Here is a 16,636-nt window from a genome sequence, read left to right on the forward strand (position 1 = left end):
ACCGATGCAGCATATCCATGTAGCAAGGAGTGGCTCATCCAAATGACAGTGTAACTAATGTTTATGATTGCTGCTTTAGGGTTAGCGCAGCTAGCTTTTTAGCTAGCAGTGCTTACCACTGGCCAAATGTAATATCAGTTCAAACTGAACAACTTAAACATCTTGTTTAGTTTCTTTTGCACTGTGGATGTTCAGTGGAATTCAACTTAACAGCTTAACAGGTGACAGTTTTTTTGTTGTTGTGTGTTTTCAGATCTGGAGTATGAAGCAGGACTCGTGTATCCACGACCTGCAGGCCCACAGCAAAGAAATCTACACCATTAAATGGAGTCCTACGGGACCGGGAACCAACAATCCCAGTGCTAACCTCATGCTAGCGAGGTGAGAGTGTGTGTACATGTGAGAAGACTGCATCACTGGCTGTGTTTCCATTATGAATGTGTGCAAATCTTTCTCTATATTCTTCAAATGTAAAAAAAACAACAACACAATTTTACAATCGCAATGTTTACATTGTATTAGAAATTAAATTAAAATATGTGAATAAGTTTGTTCATGTAATAAGTCATTAAAAATCATGGCAGCAATGGATCAATCAATCAAATCTTATTTGTATAGCACATTTCAGCAGCAAGGCATTTCAAAGTGCTTTACATAAAAAAAAAAAACCCAGAATAAACAGTGAGAGAGATTTTGATTAAAAGTAAAGATAAAAACATTAAAAACATTGATCCACATGAGGACTTGCCCTTATGGGGTCTCCTCGAACAGAGTTTTAGCAGAGTGACATCATACAAGGATTCTCAAACCTCAGAGTTTTAGCAGAGTGACATCTTACAAGGATTCTCAAACCTAAGACATCAAAACGCACAATTTAGCCATAAGCAACTCTAAACAGGTGGGTTTTAAGTTGAGATTTAAAGGCACCCAGTGTTTCAGCTGTTTTACAGTTTTCTGGAAGTTTGTTCCAAATTTGTGGTGCATAGAAGCTGCATGCTGCTTCTCCTCGTTTGGTTCTGGTTCTGGGGATGCAGAGCAGAACCAGAACCAGAAGACCTGAGGGGTCTAGACGGCTGGTACAGCAATAACAGATCTTTAAGGTATTGTGGTGCTAAACCGTTCAGTGATTTATAAACTAACAGTATTTTAAAGTCTATTCTTTGAGCTACAGGGAGCCAGTGTAGGGACTTTAAAACTGGTGTTATGTGCTCTATCTTCCTGGTTTTAGTGAGAACACGAGCAGCAGCTTCTGGATCAGCTGCAGTTGTTTGATTTATTAGTCAGACCTGTGAAGACGCTGTTGCACTAATCAATACGGCTAAAGATAAACGCATGGATGAGTTTCTCTAGATCGTACTGAGACATAAGTCCTCTAATCCTAGAGATGTTCTTCAGGTGATAGAAGGCCGACTTTGTGACTGTCTTAATGTGTCTCTGAAGGTTCAGGTCAGAGTCCATCACTACTCCCAGGTTTCGGGCTGATCGCTGGTTTTTAGTTGTAATAACTGAAGCTGTGCATTGATTCTAGTTCGCTCCTCTTTAGGTCCAAAGATAATAACTTCAGTTTTGTTTCTGTTCAGCTGGAGAAAGTTTTGGCACATCCACACATTGATCTGTTCTAAGCATTGGATGGGTTCAGAGTCAACTGGTGACAACGTGATGTAGAGCTGTGTATCATCCGCGTAGTTATGGTAGCTAATCCTATTTCCTGTTATAAGCTGAGCCAGTGGAAGCATATAAATATTGAAAAGAAGGGGTCCTAGGATTGAACCTTGGGGTACACCACATGTGACCTTTGACCTCTCTGATGAGAAATTTCTGATTGAAACAAAGAAATCCCTGTTCTTTATGTAAGATTCAAACCAGTTGAGCACTGGACCGGAGAGTCCAACCCAAGTCTCCAGTCGATTCAGTAGAATGTCGTGGTCAACAGTGTTGAAAGCTGCACTGAGGTCCAACAGAACCAGCACTGTGGTTCTCCCACAGTCTGTATTTATATGGATGTCATTGAACACTTTTACAAGGGCCGTCTCCGTGCTGTGGTGAGCACAAAAACCAGACTGGAAGGAGTCAAAGCGATTCGTTATTGTTAGGAAGTTATTTAATTGTTTAAAAACAGTTTTTTCAATAATTTTGCTGATCAATGGGAGGTTGGAGATCGGCCAGTAATTTTGCAGTAGTGATTTGTCCAGATTGTTCTTTTTTATCAGTGGTTTGATAACTGCTGTTTTCAAAGTCTGGGGGAAAACACCTGATCAGAGCGATCAGATCAGTAGCAACGACAGGCAGGACTTTCTTAAAGAAATGTGTGGGTAGGACGTTCAGACAGCAAGAACCGGAGCTTAATTGACTTATAATTTCTTCTAGGGTTTTATAATTAAGTAGTTGAAATTGGGTCATTTTTCCTGCATTTGTTTTGTTTGGGCACAACATTGGTACTGTCTTTGGAGTGGATGTGCAGATTAATCCTCTGATCTTTTGAATTTTCTCTGAAAAGAAACTGGAGAACTTATTGCAGGCGGCATTAGATTGAAGTTGAGCCTGTCAACAGTAGCAAATAAAGCTCGAGCTTTGTTAATGTTTTTGTTTATGACATCTGCAAAGAAAGCCTCTCTTGCATGTTTTAGTGTTGTGTGATAGTTACGTAGTCTTTCTTTGTAGATGTCATAATAAACGTGTAGTTGAGTCTTGCGCCATTTCCGTTCGGCCCTACGGCAGAGTTGTCTTGCAGATTGAACTGTTTGTGCATTTCTCCATGGAGATTTCTTCCTACCTGTCACAACCTTCACTTTAATGGGGGCAATGTAATCAATGATATCTGAAAGTTTGCACTGAAAATTATCTACCAACTTATCTACGTCATTATAGCTTAAGGAGGGGGGAACGAGGAGGGGAACCAGTCGATCTGTCCATAGTTGATGTTTTATCACTTTGTTTTGGGACACTGTGCTTATGATAAGTGGAGGTCTCTATCCTAGTCAGACATCCTTGAGGATGTTCTTCTGAAAGCGATGGTGACATTGTTGTTCTTGTTGATAAAATGAAAAATGTTTGCAGTAAAATGTTTGCCTTATTCCATGTTTGTTAAGATTTCATCCGCCTCTTCCAAAGAGGTGAAAGCGCTGCCAGTAGATCCAGAGGTTATCGATGAAGGTCACTGAGCTGGCAGAGCAGGTTTTAATCAGCCATTTGTTTATTATGCCCAGTCTGAAATGTTTTTCATCTCCCCATTGAGGCGATGGAATTGGACCACTGAGAAATAACTTCATTTTTAATTTTCCCATAGTGTCCAGAAGAATATTAAAGTCCTTTTTCAGAATCTCAGATTTTTGCTTTGCCAGATCGTTGGCTCCAACATGCACAACTAAAGTCTCAATGTTTGGCTGATCAGTGGTTAGAGAGAGCACTTTACGAGTCAAATCAGATACAGTGTCACCAAGAAAAGAAATCACTCTTGTTTTCTTGGGATTGCAAACATGACTGATTCCATTTACTGCCTCATCTGCAACAATAAGCACTCTTGGCATACCTTTCGTTTTCCTGGTGGTCACTTTGTCCGTCGGAACTTTGTGGGGTGGATGCGTTGGTTTAGCCTCATTGTTGATGTTTGAAAGTGGGGTTTCACTCAGAGGCTCAGGCTGAAGTGCAGAAAATCTGTTTTTCAGTGGGATTCCCACGGAGTCGGAATGTTTTGAGGCTTGGGCTGTTCGCGTTGTCCTTGGGAGCGGGGTCGGTGTAGTCGTTTTGGCTCCAGCTGCTTGTTTGCTATTCTTTGGCGGAGCAGGTGTTGAGGTTGAAGGTGGGTTTCGGCTCAGAGCCGGCCACGCTGAATCGTCCAGGTGAGGGGTTCTCCCCGTTAGTCGTCTCCTGGGTTCTGCAGTGTGAGACTTTTGTTTCGGCTTGGCGCCCTGAGCGATCCAGGGTGAGCTGCTTGGTGCGGGTGTACGACTCTCCGTGATTGAGGAAGAGTTGTGTCATTTCCACAGGTAGCGTTGATCTCAAAGTTCACCACCAGCCGTTGAATCTTCTTTCTAAACTGAAGTCGTTGTAGAATACTGCTAATGTCCTTGGGGTTGGAGGGGGGCATTTTGCCCTAGTTCATCTTGGAGGTGAAGAAAAGTGAGGTAAAAATCAAAGTGAGAAAATCTCCCGGTCCTTAGGTTTGAAGTAATCCAGTTATGATGTCAATAATGTAAATATAACCATAAAAATTGTGATGTTTGATAGGTATTTTCCTAGAACCTACATAAAAGAACCACAGACAACGTATATGAATTTATGACTAAACTTCTGCAAGCAAAAGGAGAAGACTCTGTCAACTGCTTCTCAGAGCTGTTCACAGAGCGTTCTGCTTCTCTTTGGATACAGCTTGTCTTTTATTCTCAAACTTCAAAGAGGGAGGATAGGCAAGATAGACAGCAGAGGAAAAACAGCAAAGGTCGTAAACATTTTACCTAAACAAGCAAAGGTCGTAAACCAATTTAACATCTGGCCCTGATCTGAGCCGGTCAAATCTCGGTCAAACTGTTTCACATGAAGATAACAGGCAGCTGTGACTTCCAGGTCAGTTCACACATACAGTTTAAACAAGAGAACACTTTAACTGAAATAACAACAAAATATAATACCAAAAATCTCTATCATTCCCCCCTTTTTATCATTTCACATGTGTGTAAACCTTATTCAAAGCCAAGCATAGAAAGAAAAGAAATAAATAGAACCAAGAAATGCAAAATATATACATTTTTGTCCTAGTCTAACATAAAATTACACAATGATCATAATGATAATGAAATAACAAAACAAAGAAAGAACAGCAAAAATCAAACGCAGTTTTCTCATCCCTAACACCACTTGTTTTCACATTTTTGGTGTAGGAATCATTCAGCAATGAATTAATCTGTTTATTGATTACAGAACACCATCATTGTTCAGAAATCGTCAGAATCTCAAACAAGTCATCTTCATTCGTCTCATAGGATGCCTTTGCTAGCTGATAACTGACAACAGTTGTGTACTTGTCTTAAACATCATACTTCGTAGGTATGGAATAATGCAAACCTTAAAAGGACAGAACAGAACCGAAACATCAGAATAGGTGTCACGAGCTTTAACAGTAAAGTCCACCATGGACCAGACATGAACCATGAAACAAATCAAAAGGAAAAATGTGATCCTCGCGTAGCACCGTCTACACAATGTTTAAGTTCCTCCAGGCCATGTAGAGCATCAGAAATAGTTCCACCAGTTCCTGTTTCGTCAGGAACACGCTGGGCCAATGATTTTACAAACACCTCCCTGAGAGGCTGTGAGCAGGTCCAGCACAATACGATTTTGCAAAACCATGTTTCTCAGTTCAGTCAGCCCTCTCATGGAGCCGTTTGCCAGCCGGTGTGCGCTGTTGATGAGTTGCAGTAATCCATATCTGTTGATTTCAACGTGGTCCTGAACTTCTCCTAATCCAATCCTGGGAACATGCTCTGCATGAACTTTTCACCTCCGGTCCAGATCTTGAATTTCCCATGGAACTCCAGTGTCCGTAGTGAGGCCTCCCCAGCGTTTGACCTCAGGCATCACGCTTGGAGCAGACAGCCAGAATGTGTCGTCCTTTCCTGATGAGTACAATCAGGTACAGGAAGTACCAGTCTGCAATCACCCGTGAACCATAGTCTCCTGGCACTATGTACTGCACAGCGTTGTCTCCTGTCGTCCAATGTCCGATCTGTGATGTTGAACTCCTCTCCTGAAGCATGTTGTCACAGTCTGGGTTGTCCTTCCAGACTTTGCAGTGTGGAGTCATCCTTTGACCCTACAGGCGATGCAGTTGATGTAATCCGGTGTCGTTTCGCAGTGGGTGTAAACTCTGTTACACAAGTTCCAAGGTAACATTCCAAGAAACGTGTCCGTTGTTGAACACGCAGCTCCTCAGAGACCGGGTTTAGCTCCTGCTAAAGAAATGGTCTCTGGTATTTTCCATGCGGTTAGTGGAAATGGAAATACGTCAGCATTAAAGGAACAGTTCATAGATCCAAAAGTTCCTTCACGGCATCTCCTATCTGAAGTAGAACAGAATAGTCATTTTTACACCATTTGCATCCCTTTGGCATGGGACGCTTAGTCGTGGTTGTGTGCTCAGGCCATAGAGACACATCTGTTTGTCATCCGTGATGTGTCCTACACGCAGACCTGAGTTGTGTGTGGCGATTGGCAGCTGCGCACACACATAGCAGTTCACAGCATGTCCCTCGTACGCGGTTCTATTCATTAGTTTCCACCACAGGTTGATGCTGCAGTCACAGCGCAGTAGAAGATCCATCTGGCATATGGAGTCCCCATTGCTGCTCGGCGCACAGAGATGTCAGAACCCCATACTAAAGACGGGGAATCTTAAGCGTTTCTTCACCGGGTTTGAGACGAGCTACCCTAAAAATAGCCCCCTTTGAAGTCCGGCCTTCCTCCCTCCGCCTACTTAGGGGTTCAAACACTCTCTGCAGCTTGCAGTGACTTAGATGTATCCAGCTGGGTCTTTACGACTGTTGGTGTGGTCATCAGCACCTGGAAGGGTTCTTTTATGACCTTTATGTAGACCCAGTTTCCTGGCTGGATGGGGGTGGTTTTATTTATTTCCTGTAGAGGAGAACAGTCAGACGGCAGTAAATTTGCATTTAACACCTCTTTCTGTTTCAGGATCCTGATCATATAATCTACCAATGTTTGTTCTTCATCAGCTTTCTGTAAGTCTGGAGCAAACAGAGGCAATATGTAAGCTCTCCCATAAATTTTGTCAAAGCAGGCTTTGCTGGAACTACTTCAACTCTTTTAGAAAAAGCATCATCATCACCAAACAATATTTATGTGGTCCACTTTGTGTGAGTTCAATAAAGTCCATATGCGTTGTTTGAAATGGATGAGGGTTTTGGGAAACTTCCTCTTCTTGGTCTAATGTTTCCTTGAGGATTGTTTCTGACACAAACTGGACATGCAGTACAAAATTTTTAAGTAAGAATTTAATCCATATGTGGTAATGGTAAAATGCTGTTGTAGCATAGAGACCATCCCCCTGTTGACACATGACAATGTCCATGTGTCAAAATTGCTGCCGCTCTAAATAGAGATTTTGGAAGGACCGACTTCTATTTACTGAAAAATGTTATCATCATTCAGTGTCGCCCCTTTAGTTATCCACATTTGTTTTTCTGCGTTTGGAGCATTATCTTGCATGTCTTTTAACACAGCTTTGTCTATTACTTGAGGATCTTCTATCTGTATTGAGAATTGTCTCCCCCATGCTTCCCAGTTGCAGCTTCCTTTGCTACTTTATCAGCTAATCTATTGCCATTTGAAACCTCATCCTGTTCCGTGGTGTGCGCTGCACACTTACAAATGCTAGTTCAGCTGGTAAATGTATGGCCTGCAAAAGATTCTTAAGCAAGGATGCATGGGTGACTGGTTTCCCTGTAGATGTTATCAAATTCATCAAAGCATAACTCTTCCTAAATAAAAATGACCATCCTGAAATTAAACCAAACCTCAATCCTCTAATTTTCCATTTCTTTTTGAATTTATTGACTATCAATCAAATCTGGATTAAAATGTTCTAGACTGAAGTCTAGAAATGTTGCTTTTAATCACAATCATCAGGTTTTAGTAGCCGTTACAAGGTTGCTTAAAGTCTCAGACTTTCTCTTAACCTCGCATTTCAGACCAGTTAACAATGGTTTTTATATTTTAAATTAAATGGTCAATAATTTTATCCGTTACTCAATTTAGCAGTAAAATTTCTCTCTTCTCAAAACAATTGTCATTCATCCCAATATAAAACACACAAACACAATCCCAATCAATTTATAGATTCTTTATATAATTAAACTCTAAGTTAAGCGTTTCAGTTAAATGCAAAGAAATACTCCATAGTATTTCAACACTGCAATATCAATTAAGTTCAACACTTAGATATGTTTAATTTAGTTCCAAACTTGTATATTTATTTCAAAGAAAATAAACATTTGCAAATCATTATTAGTTTGAATCTAATAATTTTAGTTGGTGTAATTTAGCCGTATCACACTCAGTTTTTTTTTCCTTTCTTAACTTGTAACCATTACAGTTTTTCCTTCACAGTTTCCCAATCTATGGCTCGTGGCCCTAAAAGGATCACTGGTCCTTCTGTAAGGACTGAGTTAATGGGTACAAAATGAAGATTTTTATTTAACATTGTACCTTAAAACCTTCAAAATGTTCTTTTCTAAATAGATAATTCCTTCCTGCTAGTAGTAAGCAAACAAGTCCTCATTACAGTAGCAGTGTGTGTCACAGCAGTGTGTGTGTATAACTTATCTGCATTTCTCCTTTCTGTCTTGCTTCTCGCTTCCCCTCCTGCTGCTGGCGTCGCTGCAGCTGGTCCTCCCTCTGTCTCTTCTCCAGCTCCCTGTCAGTCCAACTGGCTCTGGTGTTGGATTATTTATAAGTTGTCCAGACCGTCCCTTAGTCCACCAATGAAACAAGCGGCAAACAGTTCAGTTTGCTTTCTTTTTCCAAACGTCTAGCAGGACTCCATACAGTAGTTTTGCTGCATGGCAGTTCCCAGATGTCAAGGATTAGGACCAGTGGACACTTTATTGCCTTCAGTGTCCAGTTGGTAGAAATCGTCCTGTCCTTTTTCGCTTCTTTATCAACTGGCTGGTGATAAAGGAGGGAGTCATCTGATTGGCAGGACAGATCTGAGCTGAGGTCAGAGGTCAGACGCAGCGCAGCGAGGCTCAGACAGAGGAAAGGAAAGAAGCAAATAAGAGTCAATTATAACTTTCTTTACTTTTCATCGTATAGCTTTTAGCCACTTATTATCCAACTTTTTAAGAAGTCATAAACCATTTCCTTATTCAACACATATAAACATGAAACATGTTAAAGCTGTAGTCTCTTTCATCATGTTCACCATTAACTTGTAAAATGTAGAATGTAAGTTTAAGTTAACTTCATCTAAGACACGTCTCACCAGAGAACAATGGATTTCTCTAAATTTGTTGATCTCAGTGCTGCAGACTGTGAAGTCAGCGGGCAGCCCTCCTCTCAAGGCCTAAGAGTTACGAGGCTGGACAATGTCCAGGTCGGTACCTTACTCTGACCGCTGACCCCTCCAGATAGACAGCTAAGAATCATTTCACCAGTTGGTGTTATAATATTATTCCGACACAATACATTAAACATTGTTCTCTGAGGACAATTTTATTATTTAGTTTTATTTTTCAGCTTCTCCTCCTTCAGGAAAGTCATGATTCCACTTTTAGCATACAAAGAAGTTGTTCCATGTTGTTATTTCAGTGAGACCTCTCTTTACTGGTTTTTCTTTAAAGGTGTAGGAAGCTCAAAAGAAAAACAAAACAAACATCAGTATTTCTTAAAACAAATTATTTCTCACTTGTGAGGTTTAAACCTAACATTAGTAGCATTAAAAATTATTTTGCATACATTGATTTCTTACAGGAATTCAATTTCTTTTATGGTTTTACTTAACGTCTTAAACTGCATGCACATGTCTCTAGCATTTCATCAATTTGGACTGGGGGTTTGTGTTTTTGGGGTGTGGTAGAGTCTGATCATGCTGAAGATTTCTCCTATTTGTGGTCTCCTCACTCCACCACCCCTCTTGTCGCCCCGTGCAACATTCTTTGAAGGGCAGTTTCTTGCCCAGTGACCAATATTGCCACAAATCCAGCAGCCTTTTGAATACCGTAGATTTTGTGGGGTGTTATTTTGGGGTCTTCGCCTATCGTGACCTCCTCTGCCTCTGCCTCTTCCACGGCCTTTTGTCCGGTCGTTGGAAAAGGCAGAGGTATATAAACCTCCAAATTTCTCCAGGTGAAAACATCTGATCCTTTCACAGCTTTCCTGACCTCTTCTAAGGTACAGGGTCTAAAGATATATAAGTTTTGTGTCCCTTCCTTTAGGGAAGGATACAGTCGTGTTGCTGGAACAGCAGCGGCTGATACTGGGGCAGACGGAGCTGCTGAAGCAGCCAGGGGAGAGGTGGCTGCAGGAGCTTGCTCTCCCTGCACCGCTGCAGAATTCCGTGTGCTTGGAATTACTTTATTTTCTTCCTTCTCTATAATTAAGTTTTTAGATTCATTTAACCATAATTTAGCACACCTCAGCTCATTCTCCTTTTTTTTTATTTTTTTTTTTTTATTCCCATTTTTCTTTCTACACTACTCTCCAAATTCCCACAATTGTTTGCCATTGATCGATTTTTAGCTTTCCATCTATTTTATATTTCTTTCTCCATTTTTTCATGTGTACAGTGCTACCAGGAAACCTGGACAGCATGTACTTTTCATCCCATCGGCGCCCTTACCGAGTGATGAATTACAAGAATGTTTATTTCCATATTTAAAACACTTGCAATTTCAGCTTAAAATATTATTTATTTGAATTATTTAAATTTGGTCCAGGTTCGTTGACTCCTAGGGAGTCTATGAACTGGAGCTCTTTTCAGTGGGCCAGCAATTAAAATACCTTGTTGTGGTATTCCCCGCTTCGACTCTTTCGAGTGGGAGAATCTTGCCTATTGCATCCACAAGAGGTTTGCTGCTTAAATCCACTGTTTTATATGAGGTAAAACACAGAGCGGTATTTAAACCTCCAATCACTCTCACACACACAAAGCAGCAGTAGCAACCAGCAATATAAGCACAGTAATGACTCTATGATTTAGCGCAACATTATCTGTTTTTGCCTTGTCAGAAAACTCAGCACCAGTCATGTTTTACCCATCAAAAAATCAAACCACAGCAATGACAAGCTTCCTATCCGCCTGAGGACTTACCCTTATGGGGTCTCCTCGAACAGAGTTTTAGCAGAGCGACATCATACAAGGATTCTCAGACCTCAGAGTTTTAGCAGAGCGACATCATACAAGGATTCTCAACCACAGAGTTTTAGCAGAGCGACATCATACAAGGATTCTCAAACCACAGAGTTTTAGCAGAGCGACATCATACAAGGAAGCTCAAACTACTAAAATAGCCATTTTAAAATTCACCTACGTTTCTGTAGTTTTCGGGTTGTCCAGTCGGATCTCGTCACTCCGCCGTTGGCAGACAAAGTCGGACCTACGGCGCTGGCCAGCGAAGAATTCTACTTCCTGGGTCTTTCTTTCCAGGTCCAATGACTTCTGGCCATGCATGGATTCAGCGCGTCTTCCTCTGCCTGACAGCGGTCGGTATGAGAGATCCCGGGTTTCGGCACCAAAATGATAGGTATTTTCCTAGAACCTACATAAAAGAACCACAGACAACGTATATGAATTTATGACTAAACTTCTGCAAGCAAAAGGAGAAGACTCTGTCAACTGCTTCTCAGAGCTGTTCACAGAGCGTTCTGCTTCTCTTTGGATACAGCTTGTCTTTTATTCTCAAACTTCAAAGAGGGAGGATAGGCAAGATAGACAGCAGAGGAAAAACAGCAAAGGTCGTAAAACATTTTACCTAAACAAAGCAAAGGTCGTAAACCAATTTAACATCTGGCCCCTGATCTGAGCCCGGTTCAAATCTCGGTCAAACTGTTTCACATGAAGATAACAGGCAGCTGTGACTTCCAGGTCAGTTCACACATACAGTTTAAACAAGAGAACACTTTAACCTGAAAGTAACAACAAAATGATAATACCAAAAAATCTCTATCAATGTTAGTCAGTGCAAATATAGGAACGTGCACTCTAAAAGGCAATACCTGTTCTTAAATTATGTTTGTATGCTTTACTTAAGTCTCACTAAACTGTTTAGTCAACTCAAGTAATGTGAGTAATTTACACGTTTGTCCTGAGAAAGGTACAAGACTGTTTTTTTGAGTAAACTGGATTTTAATATTTTCGTTACTTACTGGATGTAAACAGTTACATGAGGTATATTCATAATTCAGTCATAGTGTTAGATCTGACCGATCAGCCAACCAGAGGAGACGTCTGAGTTTTATTCTGACAGTGGAGCAGCAACCCCCGCCTACTTGGGAGTGACTACATATGCAGAGTTTTGTGGAAATTGTAGTTGGTGATTTTACAGAAAAGTTATGGATTCAACACTTTGGAATGACACACAACTTTTTATGAAGTGTGTGATGCTGTGAGAGCTCTGGTGGAGTCTGCACATTGACCGAAAAAAACAAAAACAAGCCATCATGAAATTGCCATCAATAGCAACATCCAGCTGTTGATCATGTGAAAAGAAGAAAAGAAGAAAAAAAACCGGAAGTAGTGTCAGAAAAAGCAAACCTGATACTTAAAAAAATAAATGTGATGCATTTTCTGAGAGCGACTTGTTTTAAAACATTTATTTCATCGTGGGTGAAAACCATCTCATCTTAGTGCAACAAGTTTTTATGGAAAAATGTTTTTCAAAGTTGCTATGTATCCATTAAGCTAATTTAGTTTTGTAATTTCAGTTTGCACAATTCAATAGAAATGCTGCTAATGCTGACTGAATTAGGAGCTGTTCCTTTTTACTGCATTCTGTTTGTCTCGCTAGTTTTAAACAGGTTTTGCTAGCTCAGCCAAATGTTTTATTTCAGTAACTTTAACCAGCTGTGTGCGCGTGTGTGTGTGTGTGTGCTGTCTGCAGTGCATCGTTTGACTCCACGGTGCGTCTGTGGGATGTGGACCGGGGGATCTGCATCCACACGCTGACCAAGCACCAGGAACCGGTGTACAGCGTGGCGTTTAGCCCCGACGGGCGCCACCTGGCCAGCGGCTCCTTCGACAAATGTGTTCACATCTGGAACACACAGGTAGGCAGATGAGTCTGTAGATGCTGCGACCGTGTATCGACCTCCAGTGGTCTCACACAGTACCCTCTACCTCCAGACGGGGGCGCTGGTGCACAGCTACAGAGGGACAGGCGGGATCTTTGAGGTGTGTTGGAATGCAGCAGGAGACAAAGTGGGAGCCAGTGCGTCAGATGGATCTGTGAGTACGCAGGAATACGAGTTGGCCGCGCGTTGCCGTAGCGATGCCCCAGCTGACTTCCCACTCTTCTCTTCCAGGTGTGTGTATTAGACCTGCGGAAATAGAGCTGCTGTTCGCTGAAAGCCATGGACCGACCATGAATGTGTACATAGCCAAATGACTGTCCCTGCCTGCCCTGCGTACTGCTCACGCTTAGGCCCCGCCCACCGACTTACAGGAAGCAGGACACAGGAACAGGAAGCGAGTACCGACACAGCAGGTCCACACACGCGCGGATAAAGTGACAGATGAACGGAGTGGCGCCCCCCTCTGTTGGATCAGACTCTCAGAGAGAAGCAGAAGCGGGATGCAATGGAAATGGAGCAGAGATGTGACGGATCGGAATATTTACCAAAATATGGAAGCTGTTTGGCTTTTTGATCTGGGAAACATTCCCATCGTCATCAAAATGTACAACAATGAAAACGTGTTGATCTATGTTGCTAGTCAGATCTTATTGTGGACATATCGGCTCCTCCACCACAGATAGGATGGCACTTAGGGTTTCTTTTTTTTTTTTTTTTTTTAATTTCAGATGTCTCGTTCTATATTTTTTATCATGTGAGAGGGTCAAAGGTCATGGAGATGTCCCCTCTCTCCCCCCCAGGCAGGTGGCAGCAGCTCACTAAGCTTCACCAGGCAGATCAAACTCTGGATTCCTCTGATTCATCCACACGGGCAAATAACACATGATGTCCCCCCTTTACACCTCTCCCTGTTCTGACCTGGAAGCTGCAGTAGAACCAGAACCAGGTCCAGACTGACTGCTGGTTTGTTCTGATTTTAAACTGGGAGCACTGGGAGCTCTGTGTGTTTTTTACTGTTTTCCATGTCATTTTTACAGCTTTTTAAATTAAATGGAATAGTTTCCCTTTTTTCCAGTCATAACTTGTTTCCATTCAGCAGTATGGCGCCCTCCAGTGGCTGTAAGGGAAATGTGGCTGGAATATTTCCAGCCTGACGGCAGATGTCGTCTCTGGATTTAGTCAATACAGTGTACCAACACTCCAACCATTAAAGACTTTCCACTGAACCAGTTCCAGTGTGAAACTGGCCCCGATCAACTGGTTGGGCTGGGCCAGAACTTCTCATGGAGACCAATAATAACACACCAAAATTTTGAATACAGCATGTCTGAACCTCTGGAATCCGGCTCTGGTTTAGGAATAACCACTTAGCCGGCAGAAAAAACCCAGTTAGGAAACATGAAATATTTACTAAGTCTCTTCTTGGAGCTACACCAATAAATCAGGCTGGATTTGCTCAACTTTGGGAGCTGATTGATCAGCCGATACATACATGGAAAACCAATCGTATCCACTTTCACATCAGACACCATCTCCTCCTGTGAGAGGGGTCTGACTGACCACCAGGTCACGTCTGCACATGCATGGTTAGCAATGGTCACCTCTTCATTGTCTACTTAGTGATTTTTAGTAACTATTCTGACATATTGGTGTCTGCCAAAATTGGAATCAGCAGGATTTTGCTCCTCTGGTCTGCTGGATTCTCTCTTCATTTTTGGAGAAATTCTTGTCTTGTTTTTGCCAACAGGTTGATTTCAGTGGCCAGTTGTTTGGCTTTTCTGTCCTCTGCTCAGATGAGCTGATGCTCAGAGCAACAGGATGTTTCAGTCACATCAGCTGAGGTCAGGACAGGAAGGGCTGTAGAAATCCAGTTGGTGCGAAACTCTTTACAGGTTTCAACATTATTAAAGCAAAAAAGCAAAAAAAACAAACAAAAAACGCCCTAATCCAACCAGTGTTGACGGTCCTAAATAAGCCGTTCAAATCAGAACGAAGGAGCTTTAAACATGGTGTGAACTTCCGGTTTGATCTAAGGAAAATACTCAGTTGTCGTATTATTAAAGAAAACTGATGGAGATTATTTTTTGTCACATCTTCACCTGATTACAATCATCTTTATTGTGTCGGCTCCAGTTTGACCTGTTATCCTTCAGCTTGCTTTTAGCAGCACTGGTCCCAGTGTAGTGGTGGACCTGGACCGGCTGGGACAGACTGGGACCGACTGGGACAGACTGGTACCGTTCCACCAGCTGCAGCAGGAAAACATTTCATCCCCCAGACGCCGTTCCAGACATGCAGTCCCCACAAATCAGCTGGAGATGTTCACGTCTCTTTAATGATGACTGAGCATGGCTGAAGAGGAGCGTTTCCATAGCAACCGCACATCCTCTGTGTTTTGCCCGTGTTCATGCAGGTTTCACAAAGGAAGAACTAATGAGCTCTTAGCAGAAACCTACCTGAGCTGTTCAGGTCTGCTCCCTGCATCATGACCTCTGACCTCCAGTCTGCTCCTCACCAAACCTCTGCTCAGTTTTCTACTCTTCTAAAGCCACACTTTGTCCTTTTCACTCATTTAGAAACATGAGGCAAGCAGATGATGGTTGGTTCTTTTTACCTTTTCCTTTCAGTGAAGAACCACTAAATGAATCAGTTTCCATAACAACGTGATCTGTTGGAAACATTTGTCCAAGTGGAGGAGAAAAGAACTCTCTTCAACTCTGAAATAAAATAAACAGGATTGCAATGAAATATGAATGTAATTTTCCAACCAAGCAACAGATTTGAAAACGCCAGATGTTTGAAGGGAGGAGCAGATCTGGAGGGGGAGCTGGTTGCCGTGGTTGCAGCTTTTTTATTTTTATTTTTTACTGTTGACATGTTTTATACAGGACATTTACAGAAAATACCCTGGGTGTAAAACCTAGCTGCTTTTTTTTTTTTTTGTCTCTGATCTCCGAAATGTTAAAAATATCAACTCTTTTTACTTCTGATCAAATTAAAAAAGGAAAAATGAGCGAATTGGAACTTGTAGGCTTTACTGGACCAAAACCTTCCAGAAGCTCCTCCCTCTGACAGCTGCTGCTGCTCAACGTTTTGTTTCCGCCTCCCCAAGCAGAACTCTGGACTTCTGGACTCCACAGATTGATTCATGTTCCCGTTTTACGTCTCGTGTGTGGTATATATATATATATATATTTTGTTTGTTTGTTTTTCTTGACTGTATTTGAAGTTCTGAAATCCAAACTTTCAAGCGGCCATCTTGGACGAGCCGGGGCGTTGCTGAAGCTGCGTTCAGGTCCGGATCAGTCCCCAGGGCTCCATCAGCGTGTTTTCCGTTTTTCTTTGCAGCTTGCATCTCATCCATCTGTGTCATTTAAGTCAGATCAGTAAAACTTCAGTGCAGAATAAAATATATTTTGATAAGAGGTTTGAGTTTTGATTTTTCTGTGTGGGGGATATGAAATGTGAAAGAGCTGGGGGAAAAATGAAGCAAAAAAAAAAAAACACCATAGAAGAAATTGGTGACAGTCGTGTTTGTTTTATGTCAAAACACAAAGAATTGATTTTGGGTTTATGAACCAAATAAAACTTTGACTTCAGTGTTCTTGAGCGCTTATGTTAGTTTTTCTCAGTTGCCAACATTTTCAAAATAAAGTTGTGCAAAAGCAACAAAAAAAGCAAAGTTAAAAATTCTTAAGGAATGTCGTATCCTTTAGGTGAATTTTTCTGGGAATGTTTAAAGAACATGAAAAATTGAATGTCCAGAATGTTAAAACAGTGGTTTCTACAGTTTTCCTACAGATGTGACTTCATGTTTGCAGTAGTAAAACCTGAA

The 16,636-nt window shown here is 41.6% G+C and overlaps 1 protein-coding gene across 1 annotated transcript in view; it reads left to right on the plus strand.

The window, feature by feature from the left end:
• The window catches only part of tbl1xr1a (TBL1X/Y related 1a), a 62,424-nt gene extending 46,198 nt beyond the window's left edge, over positions 1–16,226 (plus strand). Inside the window, exons 13-16 of the mRNA XM_008407817.3 lie at positions 254–381; positions 12,612–12,777; positions 12,854–12,955; positions 13,033–16,226. Of these exons, the coding sequence (XP_008406039.1) occupies positions 254–381; positions 12,612–12,777; positions 12,854–12,955; positions 13,033–13,059 (423 nt within the window). The 3' untranslated portion in view covers positions 13,060–16,226. The remainder of the gene's footprint in view (positions 1–253; positions 382–12,611; positions 12,778–12,853; positions 12,956–13,032) is intronic.
• Positions 16,227–16,636: the final 410 nt, after the last annotated feature.

This window comes from Poecilia reticulata, chromosome 4 (genome assembly GCF_904066995.2).
Source record: "Poecilia reticulata chromosome 4, P_reticulata-male-v2, whole genome shotgun sequence".
In the NCBI taxonomy this organism is placed as follows: Eukaryota; Metazoa; Chordata; class Actinopteri; order Cyprinodontiformes; family Poeciliidae; genus Poecilia; species Poecilia reticulata.